This window comes from Protopterus annectens, chromosome 1.part2, assembly GCF_019279795.1.
Source record: "Protopterus annectens isolate FY-2018-M chromosome 1.part2, PAN1.0, whole genome shotgun sequence".
NCBI classification, from domain to species: domain Eukaryota; kingdom Metazoa; phylum Chordata; order Ceratodontiformes; family Protopteridae; genus Protopterus; species Protopterus annectens.
The window spans coordinates 1075503891-1075527553 of NC_056727.1; the positions used below are offsets into that span (position 1 = coordinate 1075503891).

At 36.8% G+C, this 23663-nt stretch overlaps 1 protein-coding gene across 2 annotated transcripts in view; it reads right to left on the reverse strand.

Moving 5' to 3' along the window:
* Positions 1–23663, reverse strand: part of MSRA (methionine sulfoxide reductase A) — a 1315681-nt gene that overhangs the window by 685829 nt on the left and 606189 nt on the right. For both annotated transcript variants that reach the window (XM_044059981.1, XM_044059982.1), the window contains one exon: positions 15142–15246. In XM_044059981.1, coding sequence (XP_043915916.1) covers positions 15142–15246 — 105 coding nt within the window. The remainder of the gene's footprint in view (positions 1–15141; positions 15247–23663) is intronic.

Here is a 23663-nt window from a genome sequence, read left to right on the forward strand (position 1 = left end):
GAAAATAGGGGCATCTATTACTTTGTTAGTTCTTTTTCACCAAAAAAGACTGATGAAAAAGAAATTAATGTTTAAAGGGATAGAGCTAAGTGACATGTTATACATAGGTTCATAGGTTGGTAATAGGCTATCGGCCCTAGAGCCTATACAAGCCTAGCCATAACAATTCCCTGGCTATTTCTTCACACAATATTTACTTCCCTGGACTCCTGTCTAGCAGGGTGACTGACATGATCCCCGGGGTGAATTTCCCATCGCCCATCCAATCGTCAATGTTCCTTTTGAGGAGAGCAAAAGAGGCGCTCTGCTTGACATGTATGGGCAGTCTATTCCAGAGTCTGGGGAGTCTCTGGGTCAGGAACCTATCCCTCCAGCAAGTTTTGTTCATTGTGATGACACAGTTTAGATCCCTGGAGCATGTGGCTCTGAGGGACTGGTATTTCTTTAAGTGTAGCATGTCTAACAGCTCTGGGTCTGACATGGCCTTGTATGTTAAGCAGAGATCACCTCTGAGTAGACGATATGCAACAGAGTATAGCTGGACTTTTTTAGATGGTCAGCATAAGGCATCTGCTTTAGACCTGTGATTCTTTTAGTGAGGTATTTCTGCAACCTTTCCAGTTGGTGCAGATGTCTTGAGAGGTACATACCAAACAGGGTGTTGTGTTCTATAATGGGTCTAATGAGGGATGAGTACAGTGGGACAATGACCTCCTTTTTTCTGGATGAAAAGCCCTTAGTGATGAGGTGTGCCACATAGAAGGATTTCCTGACTGTTGTGGCGATGTGGCTATTGAAGGTGAGACCACTGTGATGTAACTGACAATGCTGTTAATAAGGCAAACAGCCATCGGGGGTCACATTTTCTATGGACACAAATAACATTAAAACTATTACTCATGAGAAATGGAAAATCTTGTCAGTTCAGGATAGCTTGGCAACTGATTGAGGGACCAAAGCAGCATTCATTACAAAGAAGAGATGACGTTTATGACATTTATTGCAGTACCATCCAGTTTCCTCAAGAAAAATAGCTAAAACAGTTGGTACTTTTAAATATGAATACTGTTCCCAGCGTAGGTTTATCACCAAAGGTTCTAGTTACTATAATGTGTTCTTACAATTAATTAATTCACAGGTTACATTTCCTGTAACTCAGATTTTGTGGTGTACATTGCAATGTGCAACAGATGTGATGGCTTCTTTATGTGCATAAAAAAATGTGACCACTTTGCATCTACATTTATGCTCATCAACATTGTATTTCAAAACAGAATATGTCAAATGCAAAGGTATACTTTGGTTTAATACAAAACTTTATGTGAGGACTGAGAAAAAAAATTAAAAGTAATGGAGTAACCAACCCCAGACTGACTGTGATCTCTGTGTGCTCTTAAGAGAAATTGTACTTTACTGTGTATGTATTTGTTATCCTCCTCTATGTGGATGCCCCCCACTGGTGTTAGTGGTGAGGATTGAGGCTCCTTGATTGCTGGGCCAGTGCACGGGCGTCACATATTAATTCTATCCAAATAAAATTATCAACTCTGGCACCATCCCTGACTCTATTAGTGACCATCTCCCAGCTTTTACTTACCATGCAACCACCTCCCATCCACACCAACATCAATATATTCAGACCCACAACCTTAGTAAATTTGACCCCAAAACCTTCTCTAACTATCTCAAACAAATGAATTGGAACATTCTAAAAACCCTTCCACTCGATAAAGCCATAGACCACTTTAATTATACTTTCCTAGACGGTCTAAATTCCCCAGCTCCACCAAGGAAAAAAAGAATAAAAACTATAACTGCCCCGTGGCTCCCTAGCTCCACCAAGGAAAAAAGAATAAAAACTATTAACTGCCCCTTGGCTAACCAAAGAAACAAAGCAAATTATGCATCGGAGATAAATCCTGGAAGCTTTACCAAAAGAATAAACTTCCCGAAACCCTTTTCCAATATACACAACTCTGTAACTTTGCAAAAAAATAAATCTTCAAAGACAAAAAATCCTGCTACACTAAGATCCAGTCCAACCATCCCCAAAACCCTAGGCATTTTTGGAACTCCATAAACATACTCCTCAACCCAGGCTCCAAAACTAACCCCTGTCCAGACCCAAGTAAATCTGACCTCAAATTAGCCTCACTATTCAACTCTTTCTTTATAGAGTCAATATCCGACCTAACAAAAACTTTTCCCAACAACGACCCATCTCTCCTACATTCTACCTCATCTAAGTCCCCAAATAATTCCCCCCTACGTTTGAGTTTAAACCTGTCTCCACTAACTACATAAAAAGACTTTTATCCAAACTTAAACCCTGCTCCAATGCACCTGACAACATCCCCTCTTTCTTTCTCAAGTCTGCTGCCAATGGTATTTCTCTCCCAATTAGTATCCTAATTAATAGATCCACAAAGGAATCATATGTCCCTAAACTCTGGCATTCCACATTTATTCTTCCTCTAAACAAGGGAGGCAAAAACACTAACTTTTCAAACTTCCGCCCTATAGCTCTTCTCAATCTAATCTCCAAAATCCTAGAAAAATGCATCCACCTCCAACTCATGCCTTTTCTGACTAAAAACCAACTTCTTACCCCTACCCAACATGGCTTCTGACCAGGACATAGCACCATAACAGCGCTACTCTCATTCTTAGAAACTGTCAGTCAAGCCCAAGATTCTGGGAACTTAGTATCCACAGTGCTCCTAGATCTCGCTAAAGCATTCGATACGGTTTCCCATAAGCACCTTCTAAGTCATCTCTCAAACCTAAATCTCTCCCAAAACACTCTTTCCTGGTTCTCAAGCTATCTGTCAGATAGATCTCAGGCTGTGAAATGGAAAAAGGCACCTCATCTTTCTTACCCACCTCTACCGGAGTACCACAGGGGTCCATCCTCGGACCAATGCTGTTTAATATCTTTATCAATAACTTTCACTCTGCTATTCCTAATGCCAAAGTCATCCAATATGCAGATAACTCTACACTTGTCTGCTCTGCCTCTAACCTCCCTGAAGTCCTATCTAAAACTCAGACTGCCTTCTTCAACTACTGAGATCTGGATGCGCCAAAAGCACCTTTCTCTCAATGCTAACAAATCTAAAATACTACTGTTCACACCCTCAAAATCTTTCTCTTTTGACAAAAATTCCTTCCAAGTCCTTAGCCAAAGCAACTCTCTGATCGAAGCTGTTCCCTTTGCCAAACTACTCGGTGTAACTACAGACAAACACCTCAAGTCTGACATCCATATTCAGCAAAATATAAAGAAAACCCACCAAAAACTAGGTATGCTATACAGGAACAACCACTTCCTCTACTTCTACCAGGTATACTCTGGCGTCCTCTTACCTCCTTCCCTCCCTTCTGTATGACGTCCCGCTACTAACTAACCTATCCTCTTCCATCACTTCCAAACTAGAAAGCTGTTACAACATTTCTAAATTTGCCACCAAAGCCAAACATTCCACTCATCACTGTGTTACCCTCCAATCCCTCAACTAATTAGAATTCACAAATTATTCCAGTTCTGCCAGAACAGACTTTAACAACAGAAAATAGGGTCGCAATGAATGGGGCCAGCAAAAGAACTATAATAAGAAGGGACAGCATAACAAGAAAAAACGGTGATATTAATGTATTTTGTGACAATTTACATGTTAAATCTGTACAAACATGAAATTGCTGTGGTTATGTCTGTATTAAGTCTTGGCCTTAAATTTATACCAACTGCTTTACCAAGAATGCATGTACTTAAAAGTGAAATCTTTTCTTTCAGTAGAAAATTGCATTTAATATATTACTTTAAACAAGAGGGAGGGGTTGTGCCTACTGACTGTCATGAAAGTGGTGATGATGATTCTTTTCACTCATGTTTGTCATCTCAGGAAGATTTGTTTGAGAATGACTTTAATGCTTATTGCCAACTGAACACTGATGCTATCTCTGTTAAAAGCTCTTTTATTCCACCTTTTCTAACAGCACCTTGCAAGGATATTTTGCTACACTTAATTTTGAGGTTGAACAAATGTACTGGTCTTGCATAGAGATAAGTCTAATATATGCTTTAACTTAACCAAGCAGCAATGGTAAGCCCTACTGGGATTTGGTAATGACAGAAGATGGTGCTTAAACCATCTGATAAGGGCAACCAGATAGTAATCATGCATTTTACACAATATTTAGAGATGTGTTTAAACATTTGAACAATGTGAAAATTTATAGAAAATGTGATGTTTCTGATTACTTTGAAGCTATTAAGGAGTACCAACTGTTGTTAGACAAAGGTCTTAAGTTGGGGTATTTTACCTCTAAGGATGTGGAAAAGAAGTTTGGAGTGGAAAACTGCTCTATGGCAGTTTTTTACTGTTTACCTAAGACAAACAAAGGTCTAACTAACCTTAGTGGTCGACCTATAGTGTCTGCACAGAGGTACGTTTTGAAAAACATAAGTGTGCTGCTACATGAACATCTTAAGAAATATGTATTGAGTAGAGCCTCTTATATTAGGGATAGCCACGATTTTTTTGAACAAAATAAAAGGGAAAGTTTGGAATATGAACATGTTTTGGCTCTGCCTGGATGTCAAAAGTCTTTATACTAACATTAAGCATGAAATAGGGATTCAGGCCTTATTCCATTTCCTGGGGGACTCTCCCATCTCTCATTTTTTGATAGATTTAGTTATGTTTTGTTTGAAAAATTATTTTTTTATGTTTTATGGAAACATTTTTCAGCAATTACAGGGCACTGCTTTGGGGGCGGCTTTCACCCCCATGTATGCTAATTTACTCATGGCTAAACTTAAAGATGATTTTGTTTATAGGCATGATTTTTTAGATCAAAAGTTATTTTAGATTTATTGATGATCTTATTTGTTTATGTCAAGGAAGCCAGACAGAAGCCCTTGGGTTTGTCGATGACTTACAATCTATTACTATGGGCTTAAGCTTTGATGGTATATAGCTTGGCCCACAACTGTGAATTTTCTGGATATTAGTTTAGATGGATTTACAAATAGTCTCCACAGGAAATTTGAACATAGAAATGTATTTTTATATGGGAGTAGTTGTCACCCCAAACATTTGATCAAGGTACTGCCTTATAATGAATTATTACGAATTCGTAGGCTTTGTATCCTTGATATGAGCTTTGACAAACAGATAGCAGAAGCAGAAGATATGTTTATTAAAAGAGGCTATGATGTTCAGTCGGTTAGGGAAGCTAAACAAAAAATCATGGACATGAGGTATTCTTCTAACCCCCAGGGATAGTCTCATTATGCCCGTGTTAGTGGGAAATATAAAGCTGGTACATGTGGAAACAAATCCACCAAGACAGTTGGAAATAATGGGGACCAGAAGAAAGTTTTCTGAGTGACAACCTATAATGTTATAACTGAGGATATAGTTAAAACACGTAGTTTGTGGCCCATGCTTCTAAGGGATAAAATGTTGAACTCTATATTACCCGACTTTGTGAGTATTGCATATAAAAGATCTAGGAATGTGGCTGATATTCTGGTACATAACCAATTTTGTTTACCAGATGTTAATGTTAGTCAGAATTTAAACACAAATAAGGGCACTGTTCCATCTATCATTATGTAGTAAGTTCTTTTCCCTATATTAATGGTATTAAATTTCCAGCTAGGTATGAATACAGTTGTAATACTGAGGGGCTAGTGTATGTGCTGAGATGTGGATGCAATAAGTTCTACATAGGGGAAACTTATAGGAGTTTTAGGGTCCAGTTACAGGAACATATTAGGGACATAAAAAATAAAAAAAAAATAGAGAGTCCCCTTGGGAGCCATTGCATGACAGCACACAATTCTGATCCTGATTCTCTTAGGGGTTGTGTTCTGGAAAAATTGCAAGTTGGTATAGGTGAATGTGTGTCCTTAAAAAATAAACTTAAAAAAAAGAAACCCTCTTGATTTTAAAGTATGGTACTTTGGAGCCTCAGGGACTCAACAAGGAATGTAATTGGAAATATGTGATTTAAATTGTATGCTTAATTGAGTAATTGTCTTGTGCAATATTGCTGTATTTAAGTAAAGAGAGTGTTGTAGTGTTTTTACTCTTGGAAGGCTGTGCAAGCCGAGGCGCTAAGTGTATCATTAAAATTGCTTACTTCTTGGATCGGTGGTCTTGGTGGTATTTTAGAATTCACAAATTACCTGGACTTCCTCCTGCTCACTACAGCACATAGACTAATATTTAATTCTACCAAATGCCCCAGTCTAACTAACATTCTTCCCCCATACACCCCAAATAGAACTCTCAGATCTGAACACCAAAACTTAATTACTGTCCACAAACCTAAATGTCCTGCTGGACAACTTCTCCTCTCCTTCTCCTTAGGTAAGAAATGGAACTCTCTCCTTTCCACACTAAGGACAATGACAAACAGAAACCACTTCAAAACTCAGCTTTACAACTAATTCTCCTCCAAATGGAAATGTAACTGCATTCTCCCTACCTAGAACTCTTTAACAAATGCCCCTGGGAGGGTATCCTCCTGAGTTCCTAAGCACCTTATAGCTGGCTATAACCTTCTATAGCTAATTCCCATATGATCTCTCACACTCTGTAAATATTGTAAATAGCTTCTGCCTTTTGACTTTAACTGTGTGAATTTGTTAAAATGTATCTGCACGATATTTTTCCGCTTTAGGCAATATTGCTCATGCTTTGTATTATTTGATATGTATTTGTACTTGTACTTCTATTTTTATTGGATTGCTATCTTTACTGTAATCTGTTTCATGAAGCTTTGCTCCCCGGGCCTCCACTGAAAACGGGCTCTCTGGGCCCAGTGGACTTCCCCGGTAATCAAACTAGAAATAAAATAAAATAATAAATAAAATAAATAATGGAATTTCTGTGGCAAATGTATTTAAATGGCTCAAGAAAAAAGGATTAAATGACGTACTGACTTTTAAATGTATTTTAAAATGGAGGGGGTTAAAACATGGTGAATGGAATGGTATTGGTACAAAAAAAAACAATTTTTAGCATGGGGTATTAAAATGTAGCACCTTACATTGGTTATTTAGCAGTCTGATTAAGTCTTGAACTATTTTACAACTCTATAATGAAAGTGTTTACAGTTATTAAAGTAGTTTTATCCAACACGTGGTTGTGAGGTCTTTTTTGTTGTTGTTTGTTTACTTTATATTTGGTCCATTTTCTTCCATTTGTTACCTAGTGGGCAGACATTTTACATTTTAAATAAAGTATGATCATAAGACAAACCTTACAGCAGCATCCCAAACATTAAAATATTTTCCAAGAATCCAAAGTGACACACTGTGGGCAGGCTTATAATGGAGAAGTAAATAGAGTGGATAAAGTGTTTTCAATAATACCACTGCCAACTGACTTTTATTTAATTACAAGTTAATTTCTCATTCACAGTTCACTGTTTATTTATTTACTTACTTACTTACTGGGTAATTACACTGACCCAAGGACCCTTTCCAGGTATGACCCTAGCAATGAGAGAAAATATAAAAAGAACAACCAATGAAAATGCGGTTTATATAAATTACATACATTGATTTGCAATGTGACATATGTATATTAGGAAGTCTAACACGTCAATAATGTAAAAGAATAGTAACACACTCTAGATGTTCTACTGTTACTTTTGTGAGACTATAGTGTCTATAATTTTGTCAGGGAGATGTTTTTATGTTGCTGACACTATTTTAGCAAATGTGTTTTCAGCAATAGCCTTGGTTTGTAGGCTTTTACTAAGCTTATGGACAAGGAGATTGTGCAGATGCTCAAACACATCACATAATACTGGTGGGATATTAACAATGTTCCCCATCAACAATCTTTCTCTGCACTTCCCCACTGAAAATTTGTCATCACTCATACAGTCATTCAGGCTGGTTTTAAAGGTTGCTAGGGAAATAAGGACAGCCTATTCTAGAAATGGGGAATACATTAAGTGGAGTATCTGTCACACCATCTGGTGCTGCTGTTGTAGTCGTACAGGTTTAGGACACTAGAGGGGGTATTTGCTTTACCACTACTTCTCTACTTAGGTGAAGGAGTTCCAAGAGTGCTGGATCTTTCATAACAGACTCCCTCAAGGAGTCTGTATGACACTCAGTAGAGGAACAGGACTTTTACTCTACGAGTAACTAAGGGGTCAAAGGCTTGAGATTTTTTGTCGAGGAAACGCTGAGGTATCTTCAAGCTGGTTTAGGTGTTTACTGAGGTACATGTCAAAGGGTGCATTATATTCAATGATGTGCTTCACAAAGGATGAATTATTTTTTCAGACCTTGAAGAGACACCATGAAAGATAAGTTGCACAAGGTAGAAGAATTTTTATAACAACCCTAGAGATGTGGTGGTCAAAGGAGAGTTTGTTATCAACATACATACCCAATATGCTGATAACTGTGACAGTTTTAAGTGGAATGTTATCTACATGGTAAGCAGTAATGATGCTAGATTTACCAAAGGAAACTATGCTGTATTTCCTTGTGTCAAGGGTAAGCACATAATACACTAAGCATTTGTGTGGCCCAGCATTTGCTGAAGAATTTGAGCATGAGAATGGGATTTCATAACTGTTGTCAGTTTGTAATCAGCAGCAAACTTGGTTAGCCATAGTCACCTGGGGTCAGCTTTTATGTCAGTAAAATATGTGTGTGTGTGTGTGTGTGTGTGTGTGTGTGTATATATATATATGTGTATATATATATATATATATATATATATATATATATACACACACACACACACACATATATATATATATATATATATATATATATATATATATATATATATACAGCAAAGAGGAGGGTGTTGAGGACAAAACCCTGTTACAACTGGTAACATTTTCCATCTGCAACAAGTACCTCTGACCTTACAATATGGGTTCTGTCTGACAGTCAGTTACCTAGCCAATAAACTATGTATGAAATACGTAATTCTGTTTAGAAAATTTCTTGTGGAATTTTGTTCTTCAGTGGTAAACATTAGCTTCACTGTAGGAAACGTGTCTAGTAACAAAGGACATACTGAATTACCAGGTAAAATGCATTTAATGCAATTGTCCAACTCTCGCAAGGCCTTCATCACAATAAAGTACACACTCCACAAAGATATTTTTAAGTAATAGTTACAAAAATGCCATGTTTTGAATCACACTACATGTTACCAGTTTTCATTTTTAATCTTGATCCAGCAGAATCATTTTCATTTATATGACAAGGCAATGCAAAATTCAATTTAATCTGCCAAACTAATTCTTTGTACAATAGAGCATTTTCCCAGTCACCATCTCCAATCCCTTTTAACCTTCTCCATGATAAAAACAATCACATTCTAAAAATCATTACATGATAAAGAATGTTGAAATAAATCCTTATTGTTGTTACAATTCTTTAAAGCCAGCACATATTCATATACATGTTGCTGCAATTTTCTTTCTATCTTTCCCACATAAAATGCACTGCATATTGCAGAATTATGTAATATCATGGATGCTGAAAAAATTGACAATTATTTAAAGGAAGCCAAACAAACCAATGGCTGATTCAGAACTGGGGAAAATCTATCATTTATGTGTTCAAAAAGCTCATTAAAAACATTATTTAAAAAAAATTCAAGGTAACTCCCCCTCCACCGCCATGAAAAGTTTTGAGTCTGTCCTATTCAGTTTGATGAATATCGTTAGAAATAATTCTGGACAGGCGCATAGTGTCCCTTAATAATACTCATGTTTTGGCTCAAACTGTGAGCATTGTTAAAGTACAAATACTGATTTGAAAAGGGTTGTTGTTGTGTCTTTTGGCTTTTCCTGGTTAGGGGTCGCCACAGTGGAACTCCGGTCCGCTAATGATTGGCAGTTGATTTTTACATGCTGTGTTGCCAGCCCTAACGCACAACCTTCAACAAAGGTACGCCCATTCACGCATGTCTCCACGCAGAAGACGCTCTAGCTGAGAGTCGAACCGGACAACGTCTTACTGTGAGGCGACAGTGCTACCGCAGCACCACCACCGCGGATACTGATTTGAAAAGGGTGATTTTCTTAATCTTTATACAGAAAAAACATCTAGAAAAGTAATTCTCTATCATCCAAAAATTAAAGGATGCTTTTAAATGTGATGTACAAGAACTGTTTTCAATAGATGTCCATTCCCAATTGCCCAAAACTATATTAGCAAAAATGGGTGCTTAGCAGGCTCCCATAGCAATCCCCAAATCTACATGTCTTTAAGATTAGTTAAAAAGAACTAAAGTAAAAAATGTATCACCTATACACAACTTAAGACAACTGACTAGAAATGCTTACACTAAACAAGAACTACAAATTCCCTAAAGTTTTACACATATTAATTAGAAGATAGTCAGAGTTAATACAATAAGATGATAAGCTAAAATGACCAAATAACATGATCCACTGAATGAAGAGTTTATGCAAGAATGGAAAGAAAGAATGCATGCTTTTCAAAGGGAACTGAAGGTTATCCTCTGCATGGCAAGCTTGCGATAGAATTAAGAAACAAATGTAATGCTACTAAATAAATAATTCAGTACATACAACTGCTGCTATGATCATGGAGACAAGCAGGACAAGACAGTAATTAAGAGTGATGGAAATTGAAAGGGTTTTAGTAAATTGTAAACCAGGGGAAAGTTAGAGAGAAGAAAGGAATGCATTCAAAGGGAGGAGCATGATGTCTGTATAGGTACTTTAAAGCAGCCGAAGCAGGAGTAGGATTGGAGATACGGGAGAATGAGTGCTAAAAAATACAGAAAGGATTTTAGGCCAGAATGAGACAAAGAAAGGGGAATAAGACAAATCAATACAGATGATATAAAGAAAGATAGACATGGAACTTAAAAGGGAGGTATTTCCTAAATTTTGGAGGCCCATAAGCCAAATAAGAAGTTGGTCACTGGACAAGACACCCCCAAAACACTCCCACTTTCTACTATCTGATGACAAATCCATATAGCTTATCTATACTGCCTTCCTACAATCATACCAGGATAAACAGCTGACAGTCATAAGAAATTCAGAACATATACAACATGACAAAAACCTAAGCAGCACACAAAAATACTAACTCATCAATGAATTAAAGGGCCTACAAAAGCAACAACAGAAAAAGATAACTGAGAATGATTCACAAAAAACCCAACAAATTAGTTACTTCTTTTCAAAGTAATTACAGCAATAAGTGGATAATAAAACATGACAGAGTTTATAAGAATATGGTGAATATGATAAATAAATGAAAAGGGAATTAAGCAATCCATTCATTCATAATGTTAGCATACTATACTGTTCAGAAGCTAACTCTACCCAACACTTAGATAAAAAGCATGCATATGATTGTGGCTCCTCATGGACAGACTTTAAATATGTAGCCTTCTAAGTAGCTTTGATAAGACGCCGTCAAATAAACTAGCTTGCAATGTTTGCGTGTGTGTGTGTGTGTGTGTGTGTGTGTGTGTGTGTGTGTGTGTGTGTGTGTGTGTATGTGTGTGATCAAATGCCAACACAAACTGCAATGTAGTGGCCCCTACACAAACCCAGAAATGGAAAACTGCTGCTGAAATAATGTCAGAATGTAACAGAAAATAAATAAATAAACACATAAATAAAATAAAACATCACAGAGTGCCTATAGGACTTCCTTCTCTGTATTTTGGTCTATTAGCCACATGCAGTGGTTCGGCAGTGAATGGAACTCATCATCTTCTGTAATGGGCTGAAGTTGGACAGAATTGAAAATAAGTTCTTCGACATTTCAGATGTTGAGGTCTGGTGTACTACCATAGTGCTGCTATGCCTTCAGATTTAAGACTAATAATTCTGCTTGAGAATTTATGTCACATGCACGTCACTGCTAGGACAGCACCTGATATTAACCCTGCAATAAACACTGGTCTAAATCCAGCTTTCTGTTTGTGTCATCAAAGGTAATTAATCATCTTGTCACTGGGGGTTCAGTGTAATCACCATAGCTGAATTACACGTACATGAGTCAGCCACGCCTCTGAGCATCTGTCAGCCCTGCTGTGTGCAGTCCGTCATTAATCTGCATAAATTAAATTTGTCAGATCTGCCATTCATGGAGATGGACAAACTGACATCTAATAATGCAGCTAGCTAGAGACAAGTACCCTATTAAATAAGAGAGGGGGATCGCACAAGTTCAGACTGTGGAAATCCCGTTTTTGTGGCAAAATATTTATAAAAGAAAAATGACCCAAAATGGCCTGCAAGTGTCCTTTTTAATAAAACTGAAGATGGGATGCTCTGTAACACATTGCAGAGATCTAGTTCCTCACAGGGACGCTATCCCTCCCACTAGACACGCAGACTGATCCTCATAACCTAAAAGTTACTGTTGGATCGTGGAAAAGCAATAAAGCTATATGTGTGTTCAATTTGTTTGCAGAATACTAGGAAGCAAGTACCTGATGCCCCACCCCCTACCTCGTGCCTGGAATATTGTTATTTGCAGGCACCGAAGTACCTAATATTGCTATTTTCACTGCTACGTGCCACGACTGTGAAACTGCACAATGAGTGCACTTCTACTGACAAACAGCAGTATCCTAACATACATGTCTGCCTGATAACTTGCTGTTGTAGCAATACAGTGATTATACCAGTTCAGTGGTTGACAGTATACTATCAACATGCAGCTACTCCATATGGACAGTTCAGAGGGGTGTGTAGCATACAATCACCCCCCACAGTAGAAGCAAATCTTTGAAAAAGTTCACATGCTGCACATTTCTACAGCTCAGGCTGGGTGACACATAGGCAACAGTCATATTTCATCTTTCCATCTAATAAATACAGCAGAGACACCTTATGCTATAGGGAGGTGGCTTGGAAACAAGTGTAGCATCACCCATATATTCACATCTGCAGGCAAGAGAAATGCTGAGAAAAGCAGGAATGTTATGGTGAAGGCAGATGTCATAAAACAAACGTTATGGCTTGGAAAAGATATATATATATATATATATATATATATATATATATATATATATATATATATATAGGACCCAAACACTGGCTCATATCCAAGGCAAATCAAACCATAGTTCAGTTGCTGGAAGGGCTCAGTATTAAATGTGAATTAGGACAGAAAAGAGCATGAGTCTTCAGCATGTGGGAACATGATCCCAAGAACACAGAAGGAAAAAGTGCAGTGTGCTAAAATATAAGCAAAAAAGGTACATCATTTTCACATGGCTTTACAGAACTAAAATAGTAAGATGTAAATGAGACCAGCACCTGCTACAGCAATCCTAGATTTTACAGCCACAGACTGAGTAAGACCAAATCACAGAAGAACTCCATGATAAGCTCCAGAAGATGCACCTATTTGTACTGGACCTTAACCAGTTACCAAAGAATGAATTAAACACGCTAAAGAATCATTTAAAAAAATCCACATTTCTGCTTACGTGTTGAAAAGCAATACCTCCACCATGAAAAAATAAAATTAACAGACATAATCAGCACGGCAACACTGTTTTCATGGTACCACTGTCCAGCACAGCCTAATGGGTAAGATCTGCTTCAATAAGGGGGCACAGAAATTTAACATGTATGGAACACCTCCAGTGATAATTCTTAAAATGCAAACAAAAATGCAGGGGCACAATACACATAGGGTCTTCTAATCTTCTCATTAAATAAAATCTCATTAAAACAGACTGTGCATCTTTTCCCAGTAGATAACCCCCCCCCAAAAAAAAATAGGCTATTAGGTTATGAAGATATGATTGGATTGTAAAACAGATTTCACTTTGCGGCATTCCCCTCATCCTACCTCTGCTTCAAATGATTTTTCTCAGTGCAGCAAAGCAAACCCCTCCCCCATACTCATACTCACACACACACACACACACAAAACACACACAACAGCACTTGGTGTATGGGGGCTTTCTGATATACTCGCTACTGCAGCAAATTCTTTCTGCAGTGTGTCAGATTTAAAGTCACAGGAAAGAGAAGATCGTGCAGAAGTTCTTAATTTGCACTTTGTGGGTTTGAGGGAAAAAAGTAAAGCAAAGTGAAATGGTAAATCTGTAATCTGCAAAGATGAGCTTCCTGGTGCAGTTCCTATCTCATCAGTGCTGTACTAGTCTACCAGAGTCAGGAAAGGCCTGTGAGATAACTGCTGAAACCCTATCATATCCAGGTAATCCTGATTACTGTGGTTATCAGCTCTTCTCCCATTTCCTAAGAAAACAAACAAAACAAAAAAAATGCTTTTGAGGGTTCATAACGGACAGCTGGAGGCAAATGAGATTCATGGAATCTGTAAACGTGATGATTTTGTATTAAGTAACACAGTTGGCAGACTCTATGACATAATTCCACAGTTTTCTCACAGACAAAATACACACTTATCTTTCAAAGTATTATAAGTGTGCTCCTGCCGCACAAGGTGATCAAAATATACAAAATCATGACCTGGTCAAGATTAAGAAGAGAATTGCTCAGATACATCACAAACTGGCACATGATGACAGCAAGTGTGCTGTTTTGATAATTATATGAGATCAGCATAGAATATTTGCCAATCAGTAGCTCACTAATTACTATTGAGGGGAGGAATAGTGAAGCAGTAGCAGATGATGGGCCCTGTTCAATGCTTACTAGCTTGCTGCTACTTCTATGCAGTTAGGTTTCAGCAGGATATGCCTTCTAAGTGCATCATCAAGCAGACTGACCTTGTGTGTGTGTGTGTGTGTGTGTGTGTGTGTGTGTGTGTGTGTGTGTGTGTATGTGTGTGTGGCAGTGCTTTTGAGTACAGAACCACAATGACTGTTTAAATCTTGTTCATTTCATTACAAATCTGTTTACTGACACATCACAATATCACCTGTACCCAAATATTGATATTAATGCTACACTTAGGGTGCCAGTTTTGCAGCTGTTTTTCTCCCAGAAGACTCCTAATTTAGTTCCTTCATAATGGATGGTTGCCAAGGGCAAATTATTTACCAGAGTCTTTTCTTTGGTGTGGGGGTCTTTTCTCTCCCACCTCCAGCATTAATTAGGAATCCTCAATGAAGACTTAATGAGAAAACCAAGTGCTGATTACTTTACCTTGCGCTGGATTGTGAGACTCCCAGAAGACCTTGAGAAGCTGCTGGTAACTAATCTTCTCTGGGTCATAGATTACTCGCACTACTTCGGCATGCCCTGTCAGCCCTACACAAAAAAGATAGGACAGACATATTACACAAATAGCAAGGTAGGACAGATGCTTGATTCTTTTTCACTTTTTTTTTCGCATCAGATGAAATGAACAAAAACCTCTGATTAATTTTCAAAAGGATTCTCTAAACAGATAGTACAATTCACCAAAAGCATTCAACATATGAGAAAATTAAATCTGCAATTACTGATTAGCAACACACAGTATGAAGAAAAAATTACACTTGCTTTTTTTTTTTTTTTTTTTGACATTTCCACTAAATTTGGTGGTTCTCTCAAACTCAGACCACTTCTACCACACAACAAAAACAAATGTATATGTACATTTCTGGTATATACTCCAACTCCTATTTAAGAGTTGTTTTTCTGACATGAAACCATGAGGACCTAAGGGTTTAAAGTATATGTCTTTACTCACACACATACAAAAATTTATATTTCTCTATATATCTATATTTATCAATCTATATTTTATACATACTTATATATAATTTTATATATATATATATATATATATATATATCCACACACACACACATGCATATACATATGTGTGTATGTATACATATATATATATATATATATATATATATATATATATATATATATATATATATACATATATTTATTTTAGATGTAGCCATGAACAGCATTAAGACAGTAGGTATTTACATACCTGTATTCTTTATTTTAGATATGCTTTTAACTACAGTAACTGACAAGGCTCTGGTACATGCCAGATCACTGTAGTCCAATTATACTGCTAGCAAGCTTGTCATGCCACAAGGAAAAGAATCATTTACTTAAATAATGCAACTTTAGAAGATATTAAAGCAAAATATAAAGGGGGTATAAAAATGATGAGAAATTCTAAACATTGTGCATTGCTACTTTACTCTGCAACAACATGCTGCCTAATACCACTTTTTATTACCATATGCAAGTCAGGTTTCTTATTTTCTTAATACTCTCGCAAACATACAAAATAAATGACTTGGAATTAATTATTATCCTCTATTTTATGCCTTCACAATTATTACTGTGGACATCTGCACACTAGATTTATCTTTGTATCCCAGACGCTGTCTCGCCCCATGCTGCTTCTTTAACAAAATAAAAGTGCTGTGCTTTGTGTGTTATGATCTCTTACTATGGAAATTACACTTATCTTGCAAACAAAACTGTGACTTCATTTGTAAGGCTGTATGTGCAGAATACGGTAAATGACAGGAGAATGTGCTGATATCTCAGCGACAAGGCTGCCAGCAATAAAACTCTAGGGGAGGGGACATAAATACATAAGTAGCAAGCCACCATTGGGTGTAAAGAATTAATAATGGCAAGTCTCAGGAGCACAGCAAAGTACAAATATATTGGCTAAGTGACATGACGTCCATGGGAAGAATATAGCAGTACTTCATTATATATATACCTCTCAAGTTTTTTTTGCACAGTTATAAAACATGAACAATTTGAGTTTTCCACCCCTTCTAATTTTAATCCGGTACTGTTAGAATTTATTTTACAGTATCTGGTATCCAGTATAGTTTATAAATTTATCTCACCCTATTTACAACTAAAATTAGTAGAATATAAACTGAATTCTAAAATTTTCTTGTAAAAAGAATTCACTGCTCGATATGACTTCTATATTATCCCCCCAACAAAAAGTAAAATCATTATTGTATATAGAACCTTAGTTCCGAAGACTGAAGAACAGGAAGATGAAAAACTATTTTACCTATTGTTATAATCCAGTCTGAGGAGTTTGGAACAGATAACAGTCTTGTACAAGCATTTTCCTTTCTGATGAATGAAACACATTCAGTACCTAGTACTGACTATAAGTATTTGTCATATTAGTGAAGCAAGTGAAACTATCTATAAAATTAAACAAAATAAAACAAAAAACAAATAAATTATCATTTAAGGTGAGGAAGGCAAGTTGTATGATAGTTTAATAAGAATACAGAAAATTCAAAAGTAGAGGCAAGCTGTATGATACTTAAATAAGAATATACAACATTCGAAAATAGATGACTACTATATTATGTCATGCATGATAAAATTCTCAGTTAAAATATAAAACCAGTTTTACTTCATATAAATTATGTTTCAAATAATATAAAGTTGGCACTGTAAAACTGATATATTTAATAACCAATTGTCATTTATTCTAAACCCACACAAACACACTACATGCATTTTTGTTTTCTACAAATTATTCCAATTTTTTTCAATAAGCACCAAATCATTTTCATTTAACTTTAACACTGTAATACTTTATACAACAGGAGCAGAAATTAATGTAAACTGTAACATACAACATAATTTTTAATAAACCGGTTTATTTTACAAATACTATATAATGCCTTATCTACCAAATTAAAGAATTTTAAAGTGTTATAGATTTGAAAATTTGGACACAAGGATAACAGTAATTAAAAGACAGAGCGTGAGATATTACTTCAAAACATTATTTTTATTCAGGAAGTAACAAATCATCAAGAATAGATAGAATATGTGCTCTGTAAAATATGTCATTCAGTGCCATCTAGTCTGTAATTCATTTATTTTTAAACTAGTGTCATATTTTCTCAGTTTGATACAATTTCAATATTTATAATGTACTGTATGCTTCAAAAACAGATATCAATAACATATGCACCGGTGTTTTACAATTACAGCAGTTGTTACCACAGCTCACTTTTCCAGGGCTACACCTGGAAACTCAGTACTAGCAGACTCCTGCATAGTGGGGAGCAGGTTAGTATTTTTGAATAACTAAGCTCTGTCAAATGCCTTCACTTCAAGGCTACCTTTACAATTTCCATGTTGCTACTCCATCAGATCTGCCTTTACACATTTCTCCCCACTAAACCAGCACACCCAGAATGCAGCTTGTGCGAATTTCTGTCTATTTGCAATAAATCAAGGCAGGAAAAGCACAACAGCTTCCATCTACCTGAAACTGATTTTGTTTTAAAGTGGTACAGCCTAGAAAAAATGGTAGAACAATACCAATATTTCTCTGCAATGTCAGCATCAAAAGTAAAAACAAAAAGATTATGTTTTTAATTGAATCAAGAAATCAGTCACTTCAAAATATCAAAAAATGATTTTTTTCTATTACATTTGTTTGGTATGTGCGTGGTATACCAAGCTGGTATATCAAATTCTGTTTATTTGCCTAACAATTATTTTGCTAGTGATCTACTGTGTAAACAAAACATTGATCCATTCTGTATCTTCAGCTGTTCAGAAGATGTAAGCCTAAAATACTACATTAGTTTATAACTAATTGGTGCTACTTAAACATGAATGGCAGGTCAAGGTGTTTCCCCAAACAGAATGGATCTTCCTTGATGTGCATATGTATGAGTGTGTGTGAGTGTAAGGCACTACTGCTTACATACAACACTCATGGAAATCAGAGCATTAATCCAGAAAGTCAGCAACTATGATAGCAAGATACTTTAATATAACCACAAATTATCCACAGCATTCTTCAAATAGCAGACCTTGCCTTTAGCTGAAAATGTTCATCCCCCAGTAATGCCCATGAGGATGCTCTTAAAATCCTATCTCTGAGCCTCTCAGCATTATAAGGCAGAAAAACACCTTTCAAAACTCAGTGCAAAATGTTAGACTGTGCACTGTCTTCTTATGGCAGGAAAGAAAAACATGTCTCCAAACAAAAGGTGACACAGAAATGTTGTATTTAGGGAATGTTTTTAACACATTAGTACAGCATACCTCTCAACCTCTTACCACAAAAAATCTGGACAATGCCAAAAATAATAGGGGACAAAGCCCCTAAAACAGGGACAGATTTTAAATATTGCTCTTATAAACTCAGAAAGTTGCTAGAATAAAAGGTCTTGTGATACCATGCATTTTCTAAAGGATATGAAGTCTGAAACTCAAATGCCTGTCATTATTTAGTGAATTCAGTCATCCCTGACTTGCAACAAAAATCCGGAAAACCACAAGTTTTATGAGGAATGGACCAAAAATATTAGTCAAAAATCTGGGCATTCTGCAAAAATCTGGACTGTTGAGAGGTATGTAATGCAGTCTTTCTGTAGTTTATATAACAGAGTATAAACATGTAATCTTAAGCAAACCATTGCACCCTGAAGGGTAAATCTATTTAAGTGTCATGGAATTCTACAATAACATTATCCTTCACAATAATTCTGCAGAGATACAAAAGCTGATTCTATCCCCATCTAATAGATGAAATTCACAAATAAATAAATAGAAATTTGTCATACTTGCACGGTTAGTGATCTTTTTAACATAATTATTAATCCATTGAAATGTCCTTTCCTTTTTTTCAAATATGCTATGGTATCTTTGAAGCCAGCCTGTGCCAGCAGCAAAAAGATAAGCAATACCATGGTTCAATATTTCAAATCAATAACTGGGACGTAAAGTTCTGATAAACACAGACCAAACCAAATATACAGCTGCTGGACTGGAACTTATAACATTCAGTTAGCTATCAGGAAACAGTGAGGTGTTCTAAAGTTGATAGGAGAATGAAGCAACTCTGACTTTCAAGAAGCATACTTAATAATGTTGACCAGGAACTGCAAGAACCTAAAAATGTGAGAATGCAATAGTGTTCAACACTGCTGCAGTTTCTCAGCTTGCCTTCTTGTCAAGCATGCAAGTATGATCATCATGCAGCAGTTTTCAGCTAATTCAACATCTAGCCTCCTGTACTATTACTACTGGAACGAAATCTTGTGTCAGATTTTAATGAGGTTATACACCTAATAAAATGCTAATAAAACTGCAGCTACGCTTATTCTATTGCTTTTTAAACCTACTTGTCTACATTTATAATTAAACTAATTCTGAACAGCAGTAAGTAGGCTTGACAGGTAATGTGATGGCGGCTCCCTGTCAACTGTATGAAAGGCATGCACATGGCTGTAATTAAACGTAGTAGGGCGGCAACATTACTCAGAGAAAAGGAGCACAAACGGAGTAAGAAGTTTTAACCTTTGCTGTGGTGCTACAGCTATAGTTATAAATCTAAATCACTAGATATCATTTTTTTTTGTTGGGAGGGGGACAATCTACCAGGAGTATGATGATATGAACTAGACTGTCAAAGTACATGGAAGAACCTTCTTATATAGAGAGTACAGTACTATGCCTGATGTGAAAGTTGTTTTATAGTCTCTGTTTTAGTCTGAATATGGCCCATGAAATTGTAACATATCAATGTATGTAGGTCCCTGTATAATTTCTCATATGTTGTGACTTCTGTTTTAGTATACTTGTGCTAAATGTAGTACTGATAATTTAGTATATCCATCGATAACCGGGACTCTTTTTCCAACTCACCTTCCTAACTCATACTTTCTTCGGTTCTTTTGCTTCTCAGTTTTATATACATACATATCACACATGGAGATATACATGCAAATATATATACCCCCACATACATACATATACACATATACACACACAGATCTACTTAAACTGAATGAATGCCATTTAACAAAGTGAACGGCATTATGCACGTTGACGTGCTACTACATATGCACTGATAATTAATTTCAGCACATGCAAAACTTATAAAAAAATACAGAAAGCAACATTTTTTACAGGGGGCAAGTCCTCCCACACCCCCTACTAATTATATATTCTAACTCTGAGACTGCACAATCCACGGGGAAAACAGTATATTCCCCAACCTCGGGATTGTCAGTCTTGTGTGCTGTCGACCATATGTTTAGTCGACCAAATTGTGTAAATTAAAAAGATGTCTACCAAAATATCTATTTGATAAAGTTACTGGGACCCATATATATAAAAAGACAGTTTTATATATATATATATATATATATATATATATATATATATATATATATATATATATATATATATATAGATATACGCACGCACACACACACACACACACACACACACACACACACACATATATATATGTGGGTTTATGTCATTTGACTGAATCACAAATGGACAAACACAATTGACTAAAAACTCACTTGACTGAATCTCAAAGGTTAGAAAGCTATAGAAGTCTATCAACAACATGTGATGTTATTATTTCTGATCACAGGAATTTAGGGAAGTGAGTCTGGAAGAGTATTTGTGGGCTGGTAATAGCCACTGTCATGCTATTCCTTCAAATCACTGACATTTATGCTTGTATACCAGCACTGATTCACTGCCTGCTGTGCTTTTTCTTTTCTCCAGAGTTGTGTGACCATGTAGTTAATATACAGAAGTGGGGGTTTAGTGACAACTTCCTGCATTCAAAATGATTTTACGGTATATTTGTTATGTAGAATGTCTGATATCAATTGTGATCAAGTCAAATGAGGTTTTAGTCAACTGTGTTCAGTAATTTATGATTCAGCCAAATGACATAGATCTCTATACATCTATATATACTGTATATATATTGTTTCACATGTATATAGGTATATAGGTATATACTAGACTAATGACCACCAGGGCCTTTATAACATAAGCTATGCAACTGAACCCACTTGTATTCCCATGTAACATGGGCATCTTTTTGGAGAGGTATGTTAGTTAGAAGGTTTCTAAAGGTTTAGTGGGGAGTATGTTACTTACGGAATATTTACTGTCAGTATCTATCAGAGAGATAGGTACCAGGCTGGGAAGGTTCTTTTTTCCATCCAATGGTCAAAGTTATGTTTGAATAGGGTAAGGCTCCAAACCACAGTTCCAGCAGAAAAACAATTCCAGAGAAAACACTCAAGCTGAAAGAAAGGTTTGATTTTAGCGCTTTCATTTTAATAAGTGCAAAATTTCTTCAGAACAGTGAAAAGGGCTGGATCTGAGGATGCTTTATATGCCAGGCATAGATCACCACTAAGTAACATGTAGGTGAGCGAGTAAAGAGACAGGGATTTAAGACCATCTGTACAGGACAATGTGTTAACACCCTGGATTCTCTTGGTGAAGAACCTCTGCTGGTATTCCAACTGTTGCATATGCCTGGTCAGGTACATGCCAAAGGGGGCAATAAACTCAATGAGAAGTCTGATAAGGGCTGAGTAAAGTGGTACTATAACTTCCTTGGACCTGGAGTTGGGCGATACAGAATGATTTTCTTACTATCTTGGCTACATGTTGGTCAAAGACCAAATTACTGTCTATATATGTTCCCAGATCCCCTAACAACTGGGTCAACTCTTAGGGGTGTCTTATCACTGAAGTAATTAACTTGGGTGGACTTTTTTCCCAAAAGGCACTGTAATGCATTTCTTGGCATTGAGTTTTAATCTGTGGATTTGGCACCAGTTATTTGTCTGTGTCAGACATGCTTGCAGGGCATTAGTGTCATAGGGAGAATCTACGATGGCTCCCAATTTGCAGTCATCAGCAAACCTGGTGAGCCAGAGGCCTTTGACATTAGCCTTGACCTCTGAGAAGTAGATGCTAAACAGGAGCAGGCCCAGCACTAAGCCTGAGGTACTCCCCTGGTGACTGGTCTCTTGATGGAGGTTGTCTCACTAATCTTGACTTCTTGGGTCCTATCTGTGAGTCAGCTGGCAATCCAGTGAGTTATGTAGGGATTTATGCCTAGTTTGGTGAGTTTGTCAACAATACCTCAGTGGGGTATTACATCAAATACCTTAGCCATGTCTAGGTAGGCAGTATGTACCATTTTCCCCTCATACAGTGCCCTGGTGACCCTCTCAAAGAAGTCTACCATGTTAAGTAGGCATGACCTTCCTTTGACAAAACCAAACTGAGATGGCTCCAAGTGTCAGTAGGTTGCCAATCACCTTGCTCATCATTTCCATGACAATTTGTCCCATGGCTTTGCATATTAGATTAGTCAGACTAAAAGGTCTGTAGTTTTCAGGGTTAGTTTAATGTCACCCTTGTGAAGAGGGATAACTGTTGCAGACCTCCATTCATGTGGTATGTAGCCTGTTTGAGGCTATAGTTGAAAAGTGACAAGTGGTCCTGATAGATCATCTCAAGCTATTTAAGAGACAAACCTGCATATTGTCTGGGTCCACTGAGGCTGTGCTTTTGGCCTTAACAAGTACCACCTTGACCTGCTTCCTTGGGAGCGTTATGCTAGCAGGGATTTCATGGGGAGAACCACGGGAAAGTGAGAGGTGAAGTTAGAGATGAATTTGTCAGCCAATAGACTTGTTATGCCACTGTGCTCAGTGAAGGTGGTAATATTTACCACCAGTTAAGCACACTGCTGTGTTACCTTTAAGGTTTCGGACATAGCTGTAGAAAGCCTTGAGGTTGCTTTTAATCTGAGAGACTATCTTGACCTCGTAATTGGCCTTGTTGCATTTAATTAGTACTCTTAGTTTCCTGTTTAGTTTAATTTGTGAGCTCTTGCCAGTACGAGAGTTGCTCTTTCTGAT